Below are 15,697 nucleotides of genomic sequence, written 5' to 3'. Positions count from 1 at the left end.
TGTAAAAAAGAGCTAATTCATTCCCAATATGGGCTTAATACCTCTCGCCCCCTTACCTTACCTCAATTTGTTATTTAACTCCAATACTTAGTGATCAACCTATTGACCCTTATACTCAACAAATATAACATTTTGTACCCCTTTACGTGTTTACATAGCATTAATTACCTCTGAAATTATCTTGTATATCCTATTAGTCCCTTCATCTTTGTTCACATTAGGATGCAGAAAGCGTATTAGAATGGATACAGTACAGAATACATCTTTAAAGGTGATGTTAAGTGACAAAATGAAACAAGTTCAGAAGCCAAACAGTGTGAAATATCTAACACATGCTTCAAATGTCCAACCATCATCTTGAGCGTGAACAAACATTCATGAGTAACCCGACCATTAAATACAAGACCGATACATCATAAAATTAGAATAAAGAAATATTTCTATTATTTCGTGTATTTTGTATCTCAATACAAAGGAGTATTTATAATATAACTTGACTAAGTATGAAACACACTGAACTCTCGGAATTTTATTAGAAGCAACGGTTCCCACAAAGACTCTCGTAGATTTTGCGACACGTCTTTTTTTTATGACATGTATATTATATCTCAATACAAAGGAGTATTTATATACAACTTAAGTATGAAACAAACTGAAATCTCGAGATTTTATTAGAAGGAACCGTCCTCACAAGGACTCGTACATTTTACGACAAGTGTCGTTTTTCTCATAGAAAACAACACGTGCCATAAAATGTAAGGGGTCTTCCGAGGACCGGATCCTCTGTAAAAACCACGTATTCTATTAATATTATATATTAATAGGTACATTTATAGACATTCCTAACAATAATTGATAGAGGATTCCTAAGGGACGATGATGGCTATTATGATTGGACCCAACGGGTAGTATTACCTTCTCTATTGACAAGCCTACATTCAGTTTAATATCTATCTTGGAAAGGCACGAACAGAGACCGCCATCGACGTGGAGGTTAATCATTGTCCGGTAGTTGACGGTTTTATTTTCGTCGCTGAGTTTGAAGATGAAACAACTCAACAAGACAGCTGAGAAGATCTTCATTTGCCTGTAAGCAAATTCCTTGCCCAAACAAATTCTTGGCCCTGCCTGTTCACCAGAAGTGCTTGCATTATTGTTATGGAATTTAGCACATCAATCAGATCAAAATTCCTCAGGTTAATTATATAAATCCATGGTCGTTCAACTATATGAAATGAAACCGAAATATCATAAATCTTAAATTTTTTACGAGAAAATCATCGATGTTTACCAGTAGCTTCACTAATCAAAATCTAACAATAGATGACATGTTATAACTATTTAGTTTCGAGAAAATCATCAATTCCAGAAACCAGCAAATGCATTCCCCGAAGATACCACATAAATGCATTGCGAGCAGTTCTTGAACTGGATGTTGAGCTCGAGCTCGTCCATTTTCTATCTAGCCGAGCATGAGCAGGCAAAAGAGCCTCTAGGCTCAATTACAACCCTAATTTTATTACAAGGCTATGATATCATGCAAATAGGGGTTTAACCGACCCAAAAGTACCTGAAATGAAGGATTGTCTCGCATATATATAAGAAGATATAGCTCCTTAATTAAGGAGCATAGGATATCTGCACACCTCCTAGATTATCTAGAAGCAAATATTACGACTAACCTAACATTGAATACAAGACACTGATATCATGCAAACATCAGTCTAACGCACCTCAAAAGGTAACTAAAAAGAGTAGTACCTGAAAAGAGGAGTATTGTCTCATATACATAAGGAGTCATATAGCTTCCTAACTAAGGGATATCTAACACACCGCCCGGACCCATCTGAAACTTCAAACAAATATTCATTGTGACCCATTATTGAATATAAGACTCTAATACTATACGAATAGAGGTCTAACTCATCTCAAAAGATACCTTAAAGAATAAGGACCGCCTCAAATATGATAAGGAGCCATGTAGCTCCTCAATTAAGCAAGATGGGATATCTAACATACCTCCTACACCCATCTGGAACGTGAAACATTCATGGGTAACCTAACATTGAATACAAAGCTAATGGGTAACCTAACATTGTATACAAAGCTTTGATATCATGCGAGTAGAGGCTGAACTCACACTAAAAGATTTTTAAAAGAAAGAGGATTATCTCACATATATATAGGTCATATAGCTCCCTGATTAAATAATGTGCGATGTCTACCCATCTGGAACGTGAAACATTCGTGGATAATGATGAGAACCTCAACAATGGTTCACTCAAACACAATGAATAAACACACAGACACTGAAACAAGTAGAAAATACAGAATAATAGACTTGTATTGATGAACTAGAAAGTAATCGAAAACATAAATCTATGCCGAAGCACAGCCCAGGGATAGGGAATGATCCATTTCTCCTAGCATAAATCTAAGAGACCCAAAATGAAATATCTAAAAGCAACCTTCCTCTTTTCATAAAACAACTATGTACTCTCCTTACCCTAAACTCACACTAAACCCCTGATGTAACTAATTACAACTAGGATAGCCACATGTCCCTCGTATTCCTTTATTGCTCCTGTCACATTCTCTATCAGATAACCTAACATTGAATACAAAGCTCATGGTTAACCTAACATTGAATACAAAGCTTTGATATCATGCAAGTGGAGGCTGAACTCACACGATATATATAAACAATCTATGATATCTAACATGCATGCTGTCTATAAATTAAGCCATAAAAATGTAGAGTTTATGACTTCAATCACATTGCTATGAATCAGAAATGTTTAGTTTATATGAATCTAACCTGAAAAGCAGTGAATTTGAAAGGGCTCTGTGGCTGAAACAGACCATCTTCATTGAGCCATCTTTCTGGTTTATATTCCAGAGCATCATCACCCCATATGAATTTCATTCTTCCCATAGCATAAGGTTGGTAACCTATCACATCTCCTTTCTTTACACTAAAACCGTCTGGTAGAGTATCATCAGAAAAGCAAACCTTTGTATCCTATTCAGCAAAAAAAAATTGGGAATGAAAAATCAAGAATCATTACCGGCATGGCAACGTGAAATTGCAAAAAATCAATGCTTAATACATATCCAGAATTTGCTCAAATGCTTAATGACTCTTTAAACTTTCAAATAATGCTTCCTCAACTTGCTTAAACTACCATGACTAGTCCCTTATTTCCACGTGGTTAGGGTAAATGAGCCGAGTCACTTATGTGCGCTTGACGTTCAGCTCGATAAAAGCTCCACCGTGTTCGATTTGATTCGTAAACAAGCTGAGCCTGAGCACGGAGAGACTCCGCTTCAAAGCTTGCTTGGTTACAGGTTTATGAACAAGCTTGATTATAATGTTCATGAGTAGGCTCGTTAGCAAGTTTGGTTCGATTGTTTTTTTAACAATAGTATTTCTATAAAGTGAGCCTTGGCGCAACGGTAAAACGTTGTTGCCGTGTGACCTGAGGTCACGGGTTCGAGTCTTAGGAGCGGCCTCTTGCCAATTAAATTGGCAAGGGAAGGCTTGCCCCCAATACACCCTTGTGGTGGGACCCCTCCCCGGACCCTCGCTCAGCGGGGACGCGTAATGCGACCGGGCCGCCCTTTTTTTTTTTAGTATTTCTATAAAGTGGGAAGTGTAAAACTACATTTTTTGTGAAACTTTAGTTTTATTAGGTATCAAAACTACGTAGTTTTGTGTTAAAGAAATTTCAAATGATTGTTTGCGAACATCAACGAGCTGCTTGCGACTCGTGAACAAATACACGAGCAGCTCACAAATAGGATTTTGAGCGCGAGCTCATCCATTTTCTAACGAAGCATGAGCAGATCAAAACTAGGTTTGGCTAGGTTCTATTACAGCCCTACACATGGCATTAAGCAAGCTGAAGTGGCAAAAAGGTAACTTTAAGGAAGTTTAGGTGACGGGAGGTCTTTCTAAGCAAGTTGAGGTGGTAAAAAAAATTTGTCTCAAGCAAGTTGAGGTGATAGAATAATCGTTTTGAAAGTTTAGAGGATCATTAGGTGTTTGGGTATATATTAAGCCAAAAATCAACAATGGAGAAGCCACATCAACACTTGCTAGCAAGCAGCAACATTAATAACACAACAAGACCTTAGCAATAGTTAGAATTTACTATTGTTGGAGAATCACCAAATAAAGTTTTAAATTTCTAGTAGTAAATTGCACATCATTAACATCACAATAAACCAAATTTCATTATCCTTTATGAAAACTGTGAACGAGACTTCAATTTTTTATATGTAAAAACACTCAAAAATATCAATTAGCACCCATAAATCACAATAAACACCTCCTCTCAGTGAATCCTGGATATCATAATTGCTACGTTGTGAACTCAATCATTTGACAGTAATTTCATCTATTCAATCAAACATAAAAGACTTAATACATCAGAAATCCTTTGTAATTGGCTAAATAATCCGATTGACCCCTTAAATTTTGGAGATATCTTGTTAGCCACTTGAATTTGCTTAAAGTAAGCTATTGACCCCTTGAACTTGCTTGACCTCCTGAACTTGCTTAAAGTGACATATTGGCCACCTGAACTTGTTTAAAGTGATCCGCACTTCAACATGAGCAAATAATCTCCGCTTACTCTGTCAACGTAGCACTTAGGGAATTAATCATGTCACTTTAAGCAAGTTCAAAAGACTAATAAGATTTCTCTAAAGTTCAAGGACCCAATCGAATTATTTGACCAGTTACAGCGATCCTGATATATTGAGCCTAATATAAAATACGTTGAACAAAAGAATCCTTACAACAGGCACAGCTGGATAGAGTCTGAGTGTTTCTGTGATAGCAGCATGAAGATAATTCATCTTTCCAATAGCTTCTTCATCAATGCCTGCTGCAATTTCTGCAAAATTTGTAAATTCCTTTCCTTTCAAAACGTTTCTCGCTTCATTCGCAACCTTTTCTTGCACATCCGGATGTTTGCAGAGAACATAGATGAACCAAGATAGAGTGGCTGCTGTTGTGTCTTTGCCAGCAATCACAAAGTTCAGAATTATGTCTCGTAAATATGTTTTATCAGTCTGTGTCTCATTTAATTGCAGGAATCTAGACAAAATATCATCTTTCTTCATCTGTATCCAAAATGTAGCAAGTAAGAATCCAAGCTTTGAGATACGATCAGAATTCAGAAAAATAGAAATATTAATTGACATATTTGTGGTGAATCCGTAAACTATTTCTCTATTAATAGTAGATTTGAGACTATTTCCAGTTTTGTGGTGTTTTTAGTTTAATATGCCAGCCATAATGGCGTTTGAAAGATTTTTTTCACACATTCAAATTGCAAAGCAGTCCACTTGCATAACTGGTTTCTATGACAATCCGTGTGTCAGACATGTAGACCGGTGCCTAGTGGCAAGATTCTCCTACTCTTTGAGCAACTCTCACCACCTAACCACCTGCCTGACCCATAGGCTGTGGATTGCTCTCTCTGACAGTCCACCTGTAAGACAGGACTCGTGCATGGTGGCAAGAGTCTCCTGCTCTTTGAGCAACTCTCGCCACCAAGGGAATTGATTTCTTTGACAGGACGCTTGTCAGACAGGCGCACTGGTGTTTGGTGGTGAGATTCTCCTGCTCTTTGAGCAACTTCCGCTACCATTTTCTGTCAGACAAGCGGACTGGTGGCAAAATTCTCATGCTCTTCGAACAACTCTCTCCACTAGACTGCCTATCAGATAACCAAATTGCTTTCTCGGCCAGACGGCCTGCTGATGCGATTCTCCTACTGAACAACTCTCGCCACCACCACTCCTCTTGTCTGATAGGTGGACTGCCTTTTCTGACAGTCCTCGTATCAGACAGGCGGACTGGTTAGATTTTTTTTGCTCTTTGAGCAACTCTAGCCACCAGTTAGCCTGTCTAACACGCGGACTGCTTTCTCTAACACTCCGCCTAACAGACAGGCAGACTGGTGCCTGGTGGCTAGATTCTCCTGCTCTTTGAACAACTCTTCCTTCAGTTAGCATGTCTAACAACCGGACTGCTTTCTCTGACAGGCAGACTGGTGCTTCGTAGCAAGATTCTCCTGATCTTTGAGCAACTCTCGCAGCCACCAGTACTCCCTAAAGGGTGACTGTTTAAAAATTCTGAAAAAAAATCTCTAGCACAGGATTACCACTGCTGGAGTGAACTAAAAACACCAGAAACCAGAAATAGTTTCAAACCCATCATAAATAGAGAAATAGTTTAGGATTAACCACAAATATGTCAATATCGCAACATCAAGGATAGGCACCTACTGAGGTATCCTCTTTCAACTTGTGCATTTGGTTAATTTTATCATTGATTAATTTGTATACATATTCATCTATCACTTTGACATTCTTCTTTAGCGCAGCTTCGGATCCAATGTTCAGAAACCTTTTAATTTTCCAGAAAATATCTGCATATCTCCAAAGGGTCAATGCACTTGCATTGTCAAAAGCATTGCTGAATAAGATACCTTCTTCGTTGGATCCACACATGCTGTCTAAATCAACTCCAAAAGCAACCTTGAATATAGAATCCAAGGTTGATTTCATAAACAGATCCTACAAGAAAGAATAAGAAAAAGAAAAAAAATCAATGCAGGCAAATTTCGTTGTGAAAATGAAAGAGTAAAATACATCAGAAGCCTCTAAGCAATAGAGCTACTAATATTACGGTATCTGAACTTTATTTCGTGAAATAGCAATCCTTAAATTTTACATTATTGTAGGGGTAATATACACCCATGACCCTTTAACTTAGGCGTTGCTCATATGATAGTTCTTTAACATCTGACCATTATAGAGTTAATATTTAAGTGTAGTTTGACTAGGAGAGAGCTCTGAAATTGGTGTTTGGAAAATTGAAAAACTTGGTTCTATGGGAAATTTGGTTATAAACAACTTTAATTCTTCAACTTTTCCATTTTGAGATCATCAACCGGTCATTTTGAGGTCGTTTACTTTCATAATGAATTTTAATGTTAGTACAAAATTAAGGGAATTTTACATTCAATCTTGAAGGTAAGTAGCTATAAAGAAAGGCCAAAATCGAAGGATCATGGGTGCAATTTACTCATATACTAACGTAAAAGTACAAATGGCCATTACCAATGTAAATACAAATTGACCACACGAATTGCCATTAAATCACACAGGTAAAATAACTCATGGCCCCTTAACTTTGGGGTTACTATCATGATGTCCCTTGAACAATCACACTGTCAACTGGTATTTACAGTGATTAACAGTCATTTCGACTTTTATGCTAATATATGTTATATGTCAAAGATCAGGGTTTTTTATATCCAGTTTTGAAGTTCAGGAACCATCATATTAATATTGCTAAAGTTGAGGGGTTGTGTGTGCATTTTACACATTATTGTAACACTAAAGTCCAAATCAAAGAAAAATCATTAAAAAACTAACGAAATAATGAATTGGAAATAGGTATTTGAACATAATTTATGTTAAAAAAACGTCAATGATGTAATCAAATTTATCCGGTTATAATTTCATTAACTTTTTAAACAGATTTTCTTTGGTTTGATTTGAACTTTGATGTTACACCAATGTAAAACTCGAGAAATTTTATATCGAGAAATGAAGTTTAGGAACCATAACGTTAGCATAGCTAACCCGATATAGAACAGAATGAAATGAATCATTGAAGACTGACCTGTATATCCATTGACTGGTTGGTTTTTACTGCTTCAGAAACTATAGCAGCAAGTTTTACAACATTTTTTCTAAAGATAACAGAGCTAAAGTCCCTCAAAACCTTTGTGGAAAACTCATAGCTCGAAACCTTTCGTTGTTGACGCCACTTTTCACCGTCAACAGTGAAAATCCCATCACCTAACAAGCCGCTCAAATTGTTGTAATTATACTCACCCTGTTTAAAACAGAAAATCCAACAAAGTAAATTAACTTTACTAAGTACTAAGCTCATATAGAGTTTGATTAGGATCGAGAAACAACTTTTTATAGTTATCTTAGAAGAAAAATCTGTTAACATCTATCAACTACAACAAAACTGCAACAGTAAACAACTAACAGTTAACCTAACAAACTTGTGTCAACTCACAAGTTAAACCAAATTGGTCAAAAAATATAGGGGTAAATTATATCCATGGCATAGAACATTAATCGTTTTTACGGTATGGCTACTAACCTACAAAACGCAACATATAAGTCAATCGACTTTACACTTTCTAACGTTATGGCCACATTATGTCCACTGTACTTAACTAACATCTCAAAATGACTATTAACAACCTCAAAATGAAAACGTTCAAGAATTAAAGTTATTTAGAATGACATTTAACATGAAACCACATTTTTTATTTTCCAAAATCATCATTTCTGAAGCTTTCTCTCTCTAAAAATTCAATTTTTCTCTCCTAACCAAACAATACCTAAATGACCTCGACTAAAATTTTGAAAAAGTTGCTTAGAATATCATCAATTTCTGAAAATTTTTATTTTGAGGTCGTCAACAATCATTTTAAGACATTGATTGAAGTTTAGTACCATAATGTTAAAAAGTGTAAAGTTGAGTAGTTTTTATGTTACATTTTGAAGTTTAATGGTGATACCGTAAAAATGAGTAAAGTTTAATGGCCATGGGTGTAATTTACCCAAAAAATGTAGAGTTCCAATTTTCCTATTGAGAAAAGAAAATACCTAAGGAATGAGTTTCAGCTCAATGATTCTTGAGTTGTCTCAATAACTACAAAGTTGATAAATAGAAAAGGAAAACTTGAAATCCCTGGTAAAATACAGGGAAAGTCACTAAATTTTGGGGACGATTTTATAAAATTCATTGAGCTTCATTTTCTATATAAATTATTGAACTTCACTTTGATTTCAATAAAATCATTTCGAGCAATTTGTGTATGAAAATTCAGCAGAATGTTAAAGTGCCACATAAAAACACTTGATTATATATTAAAGGATATACCAAAATAGATTCAAGATTTTCAGAAAAGGGTCAATTTAGCTCCAACGAACAAAATAGCATCATTTTAGGCTCGACGTTTGTGAAATGGTGCATTTATAAAGCTGGGTTATCGGAACTTGTATATTTCAGATGTCAAGTTCTGTTAACTCGGATTTATAATTGCATCATTTCACAAACCTTAAGATGATGCTATTTTATATATTGAGTTCCCAAAAAGAACTTAAGAGGTTATTTTGATACTTATCTCATATATCAACTAATCAAGTTGGACAACTACGGATGAAGTGGAAGATATATGGCATTTACATGTGTGCCACGTGTCACATCCTAAGCCACACAAATAAAAGAAAAATATCACACCCTTATTCCACCTAACATTTAGTTGGCATATAGATAGTCGGTTATGTTATCTTTTTCATGTGTTAAATACATACTGAAATTCCATACTTGTTTCAAAATAGTATTTAACTTTGAATTTTATCTCCACATAGTCCTACGACGATTTTAAAAATAAAAAAACATCAGATAACAATACTTAAATTTTAAAACGAAACGTGACCTAGATAACACGTGACTGCCATGTGTCAACAATGTTTACTAAAAATATAAAATATATTCAGTTGCTTGGCTTTTTAACGCATATATGGCTGCTGCCACGTGTGGGAGACCTCATCAATCTGATTTGAGTATGGTTGGTGTAGAAGCTCAGTTACATTTCTGGTATCTTTTTGTTTTTGAAATCACTAAAAATTAAATGATTTTACTGAGGAAGGCATTAATATTCAGAAACAAAAGCTGCATTTAACACAAAAAAAAAAAAAAAAAAAAGGTTTAGTATTCTTTGGGAAATATCCAAACTTCAGTCTCTATCGGTGCGGTGCAATTTACCCTCAAAATCCCCGGAAACTGAGCGGAAAAATGTCTATTCTATACAAATTTTCATTCAATAACCATCAAAATCCCTAAATAGCTGTGATAAGATATAAACACAACAACATAGAACTCAGTAGTCACAACTCTGTACAAATTTTCATTCAATAATCACTAAATTCACAATTCAACAACAATTCCACAGAAATCATATAACACCAAATACCCAATCCATTCTAATCAGAAAATTCACAACCAATTCCATATAAACACTAAACAGAACAAACAAAAAGAGGAGAGATTAAGGAAAATACCTTTCCGTAATTAGGGAAGTTCGTTTTGAGAATATACTCAACATTAATCGGGTCAGAAGTGTAAATCTCAGTTCGAAAAGGAGCAAGAATCCTGTAAGTAGTGTATTTAGAAGCAAGATGGGTCATGTAATGGTGTAACCTCTTGAAATAGAAAAGATGATGAAACACTGTGCCTCCGATTGGGTGAAATTTGCGCTGTTTTTGCTTCTTTCTCTTCAGATTCCGAGTGAGAATTTGGAGTAGAAGAAGAGATGATGAGAGTAATAAAATCAAAACAGAGAATAAAAATGGTGTGGAAATAGAAAGGAGATTCATGATGAAGAAGGTGATTTTAGAGAGAAATGGTGAAGTGGAGAAGAAACTAAACTATTAATGGAAGCTCTGTTGAAATTTGAAAATGGCGACTCATTATTTACAGATGATATTGAAGTTTGTCGTCATCTGCATTATTTATTGGGCGGGATTCGGGTGGGATGGGTATACCATTACTCTTATACACACGAGTACTGTGGATAACAACCGGTACTGTACCCTGAGGCAGAGACAGGAGGGGCTAGAGGGCATCCCGCCTTTCCGGCCGTCCGAACCACTAGATTACGAGTAGTTTCGGTCCTTCCATCTCCATAAAATTTGAGGTTGGTGGTTCCGATCCTTTTGTTTTCAAAATATTTAAATCGAGTGCTGAATTAACATCCCAAAATTAGCTCGGGTACTGTTAAGCCCTTTCTAATCCAAAATTTAAAATCTTTTTGGCCTGTTAAGCCCTCCTTAAATCAATTATTAAATCTGAATTTTCAAATTTTTTTTACTTATTAGGCCCTCCTCCCTAAATCCGATTTTTTTTCTATTAGACAAAAAAAAATTTACATATTAAGAATTTTAGACACCATGTAACTTAACTTTAAAAAGTTTTATATTGATACTTAAAAATTGGTTATTAACCACTCAGATTATAACACGTATTATATACGAATAAAATCTAAACAAGTTCGATTTAGCAACAAAAAAAAATTACACACCAAATGTAAAATCAACCCTCCAACCGAACAATCTTTTATTCGCCACTGACTGTACCCTGCAGTTACTAGACATCCACCCAGACTCATTTTTATTATTATAGGTAAAAGTTATATTTAAGCTCGTAATCTTTATAAACTAATAATTATGTTCGTATTCTTTAATTTTAAAATGCATTGAACCCTTCACGGATGAGATTGTTAGTGAGAAGCTCAATGTATGTGAAAAATAAAAATCAATAAATTAATTCTTCAAACTATTAAAATTCAGGGGTTTAATTTAGAAAAATAAACAACCAACGGCTCAATCCTTAAAGCTTCAACTCGCTTAAACTAGATCTTGAGTTCGAGTTCTAGCATATACAGAAAGTTTTTACTTATTTTTGTCATTTTATAATGGAAAAAGCTAAATATATCATTTGTTAATGAACTTGTCTAAATATATATATATTTTAATCTATTATTATGTGAATTATGTAATAACATTCTAAGGCGTATGCAACATACCCTCTACATAGGGATATAAACGGGCAGGATGGGGATTTCATTAACCATCCCCAACCATTGGTCTGTCGGGAATTCTCCTTTCCCGGGTTATAAATGGGAAAAATTTGGCTACCATTCCTGCCCCGCGGGAAATTCCCATCCTGTTTAATTTTTTCATTATTTTTACTTTTTCCTATAAAACATCTATTTGTAGTGTATATAAGTTTTTTTTAAATGATAAACTAAAATTACTATTCTGAAGACATAGAATTGGAATAAAATAAATGTTTACTGCTATATTTTTTTATTTAATGGAATAAAACATTTTAAAAACACAGTAAAATACAGTTAAACCTCGATAAATGAATATTCGATAAAGTAATAACCTCGATTATATAATAAATTCTTTCAGTCCCGACTTGGGCCAATGGACTAAAGTAATAACCTCGCTAAATGCATTAAGTAATAAAAAATATTTAAATCCTTAAGGGTCCAATGAAAATATAAAGTAATAATTATTAAATTACATACAAAATATATATATTGATCAATATAAATACCCAAGAGTTTACGAAAAACAAGACCTATAATTGTGCCTATAATTATGCCTATAATTATTTGATTGATTTGTAATTATGTTTATGTGATAATTACAAATCAATCAAATAATATATTTCCTAAACAAAATAATTACATATTTAATGAATATTTATCGATAAATGAATAATTTATTAATTTATCGATAAATGAATAATTTATTCATTTATCGATAAATAAATAATCTCGTTTAATGAATATTTTTTTCTGGTCCCAATGATATGCATTTATAGAGGTTTTACTGTAGTTAAAAAAAAACATAGAGAAATGGTCATGTAAAGTTATATTCGACTATTTATTCGGGGTCCGTTTGTTGGAGACGGGGACAGAATACTTATAACCCTGTTTTGTCTCCAACTGTCGGGCCAAACAAAACCATCCCCATCCTACGGAGATTCGAAACAGGAATTTCCCGTCTCTAACGGGGATGGGGAATCCCCGACTAATTGGCAACCCTATTTTTGCATGCAACCTTTTTTTACAACTAAATTATTAATTAATTATAGTTTAAGCAAGTTGAAAGGCTATCTAGACATTTTAAGTAAGTTACGGAAACTATCAGGATACTTAAAAACTTCACACGGTAATCAAGTTTTTTAGACAAATTATATTAAGCTAAAAAAGGATTAAATAATAATAAAAAACTTCTAATTCTGGTACTTAGTTTGGGTGAGTAAAACAAACAAATTTTATATGGGAACACACAAAACATGGAAAAGATAGAATATTAAACTTCCTCTTCCATGTTATTTTCATGAATCAAGCAATTTCAAAAGTGCAAGTAACAAAGTGTTAATTAAATTTTTCTTTTAAAAATTTAAATAATAAATTTATGAACATTTTAATTATTAAATAATATTTTTTTTCTAAGCAAAAAAAATATTGTTTTACATTTTTTAATGGTTAAAATGCATATAAATAAAGATGAATTTTATATTTATTAATTAGGTTAATTATATATACATCCCTATGGATTCCAAATGTGAAGAACGTTTGGAATTTCCAGACGTTCTGGAATTTTCAGAATTAAGAAAAAAAACAACGAAGAGAAGAAGAATGTTTGAAGAATGAGAGAGAAAGAGAAGGAAAAAATGAGAGAGAAGAAAAGTCAATAAAATTTAAAAAAATTATTTTTTTTTCAAAATACCATTTTGCCATGGCCCATGTCATTTACTTAATACATTCCAAACGTGAAGAAGGTTTGGAATTTCCAAAATTAAAAAAATAAAGAAGAGAAGAAGAATGATCGAAGAAAGAGAAAAAGTCAATAATTTAAAAAAAAAATCATTTTTTTTCAAAATATATCTTTGCCACGTCATCAACTTAACAAATTCCATCCATTTGTGGTAACAGCGACAACCACATGGTTGTGTTTGTAAAAAAAAAACTACAGGTACTCATTTGTAAATCGGTCAAACCAGAAGGGATGTATATGTAATTAACCCTTATTAATTTTATGATTGGATACTTGTCAAATTGTATTATTTGACACTAATTTTTTTAGGAAAGTTACAAAAATAAATCTTGTGGTTTGGTTGATTCGTAAAAACAACAAAGATCAACCATTTGTGTATGTGTTTACACATCGAGAATTCTTTGCAGATGAAGAGATGTCAAATAGACTTTTTACTTCCCACTCAAATCCTCCACATCTATATATATATATATATATATATATATATATATATATATATATATATATATATATATATATATAAACATCGGTTTATTAAGAATATGTAAGAAAAGTACTTCGAATTGTTTATTCATCGCCAGAGATGGCTTAGAACCAACAGTTCATTATCTAATGGATTTTTCCGCTCTAATACTTTATCCCAGAGTTATGAGTATTTGCCAAATATGTTCCTAGATAACGGAACGTGATTGGATCAAATAATAAAAGCATTGTTGAGAAAAAGATGGTTTTTCCCATATGAAATCAAAATTGGATTCATGTAATAGCAGAAAGATATGTGGCCATGAAGTGGAGATTTGTTGAAACATCTTTCCACAGGATTTTGATTTGACAACATTGTTTAAGTACAACTAAATATTCTACAACACACTAAGTTTAAATGCTTTGATTTATTGTTATTAATGTGTTTGTTCAATGTTGAGATTATAATTGTTATAAGATATAAAGATCATAAGGCCCAAGCCCTATATGAAAGTCAAAGCCCAAGTCAAACAAGGCCAAGATCACTCAGCCCGCGTATTACAAAACGCTGCCGTTGAATGTTGAAACGCAGCTGAGCAAAGAAGGATCCAGAAGATCCACGTAGACAACTTCGGTAAGAAGCTGCCGAGCTGTCTCGACAAAACGTACAAAGATAGCCGCTGAGCTCAAGGCAACTTCCAGACCAAGTACTTCCTCTTTCAGTAAAGAACAGAAGACACAGGAAGTTGTCTGTTTGACATTACCTGAATTGGAGGAACATACTGCCACACTGACCGAAGAACAGAAGATGCTGGAATCTGATTGGCTAAGAGAACTGCTGAACAGACTGAGTGAAAACGACATGAAGCCGTTTCCCTCCAACGGTTATTTCGAAATTCGAAATAACCAGATGCCCTCACAGCTCTCTATAAATAGAGCTTTCAGAATCCTCATTCTATACAGAACTTTGAGCAAAAGCCGTTACGCTGACCAAAAGCATACAAAAGTTCTGCATCCAAAAGCAAAGCAAATCTTACACTACAATTTCATATCTGTGTAAAAGTCTAGAGTGATTGATCTTCAATCATCTAAGGTGTTCTAGCAATTGTTGTTTATGACAAATCTTAATCATTTCTAGAATTAGAAAGGAGAAGCTGAGTACTCGGTTTTAGTACTTAGTGAATTAGAATAGAAGTGAGTAGAGGTATAGAGGAAGGTACTCTTGTTATACTCAGCTTCTGATTGTAAAGGGTTTTTGAGTCTCTACCTTTAAAGAGCTCAGTAGTGAATTTGAAAGCTCGGAACGTGTTCCGGGGACAGGACGTAGGCTTAGAAGAAGCCGAACCTGGATAACTCCGCTGAGTGAAGTATTTCTAACCCTTAACTCCTTAATATATTGTTTGCTTAATATAAACTAAAAACTGACCAAGTAAAGAGGTCAAGCTGAGTTATGCGCTGCAAACGACTTAGTTCAGGAATAGACTCTAAGTGTTATTTCCTGACTTAAGCAACGAAACTGACCTAGTCACCAGTTGACTAAGCCAGTGTCTTGCTGATTACTCAGCGCCGCTGTCATATAATCTTTTCTTAAGTAAAAGAAGTTTGCCCTAATTATTTAAAAAAAGTCAAATAGTTCCTAACCCCCCCCCCCTTGGAACTATATTTGCAACCTTACAAGGGACCAACAGATTAAGTGGAACAAAATTTGACTGGATGGGAGAGTCATGAAAACACCTCTTTCTTCCAGATTTTACTCATGAAACATGAA

The 15,697-nt window shown here is 34.2% G+C and overlaps 1 protein-coding gene across 2 annotated transcripts; it reads right to left on the bottom strand.

The window, feature by feature from the left end:
• Positions 1–421: 421 nt before the first annotated feature.
• Positions 422–10,606, bottom strand: LOC136205686 (cytochrome P450 704C1-like). Of its 2 annotated transcripts, none has more exons than XM_065996394.1 (6): positions 10,174–10,604; positions 7,706–7,921; positions 6,301–6,591; positions 4,804–5,130; positions 2,819–3,022; positions 422–1,128 (listed from the first exon to the last, which is right to left on the bottom strand). In XM_065996394.1, the coding sequence occupies exons 1-6, from the start codon at positions 10,486–10,488 to the stop codon at positions 811–813; spliced, it is 1,671 nt and encodes a 556-aa protein (XP_065852466.1). In that variant the 5' UTR covers positions 10,489–10,604; the 3' UTR covers positions 422–810. The 2 variants fall into 2 exon arrangements, with proteins under 2 accessions (XP_065852466.1, XP_065852467.1); XM_065996395.1 differs by lacking the exon at positions 422–1,128 and adding an exon at positions 1,166–2,608 and having other exon boundaries at positions 10,174–10,606.
• Positions 10,607–15,697: the final 5,091 nt, after the last annotated feature.

Source organism: Euphorbia lathyris, chromosome 9, assembly GCF_963576675.1.
Source record: "Euphorbia lathyris chromosome 9, ddEupLath1.1, whole genome shotgun sequence".
In the NCBI taxonomy this organism is placed as follows: Eukaryota; Viridiplantae; Streptophyta; class Magnoliopsida; order Malpighiales; family Euphorbiaceae; genus Euphorbia; species Euphorbia lathyris.
The sequence above is the reverse complement of the archived record's forward strand: the minus strand, read 5'-3'. Positions and strand labels throughout refer to the sequence as shown.

What these genes read in the sequence shown, in the direction of transcription:
- LOC136205686 (XM_065996394.1), bottom strand. Translation starts at nt 10,488, where the DNA reads ATGAATCTCCTTTCTATTTCCACACCATTTTTATTCTCTGTTTTGATT. An exon ending in ACCAGTCAATGGATATACAG is followed by an intron (nt 6,592 to 7,705) that starts GTCAGTCTTCAA and finishes TCTTTCTTGTAG; the next exon opens with GATCTGTTTATGAAATCAAC. An exon ending in AGTTGAAAGAGGATACCTCA is followed by an intron (nt 5,131 to 6,300) that starts GTAGGTGCCTAT and finishes TTTTGGATACAG; the next exon opens with ATGAAGAAAGATGATATTTT.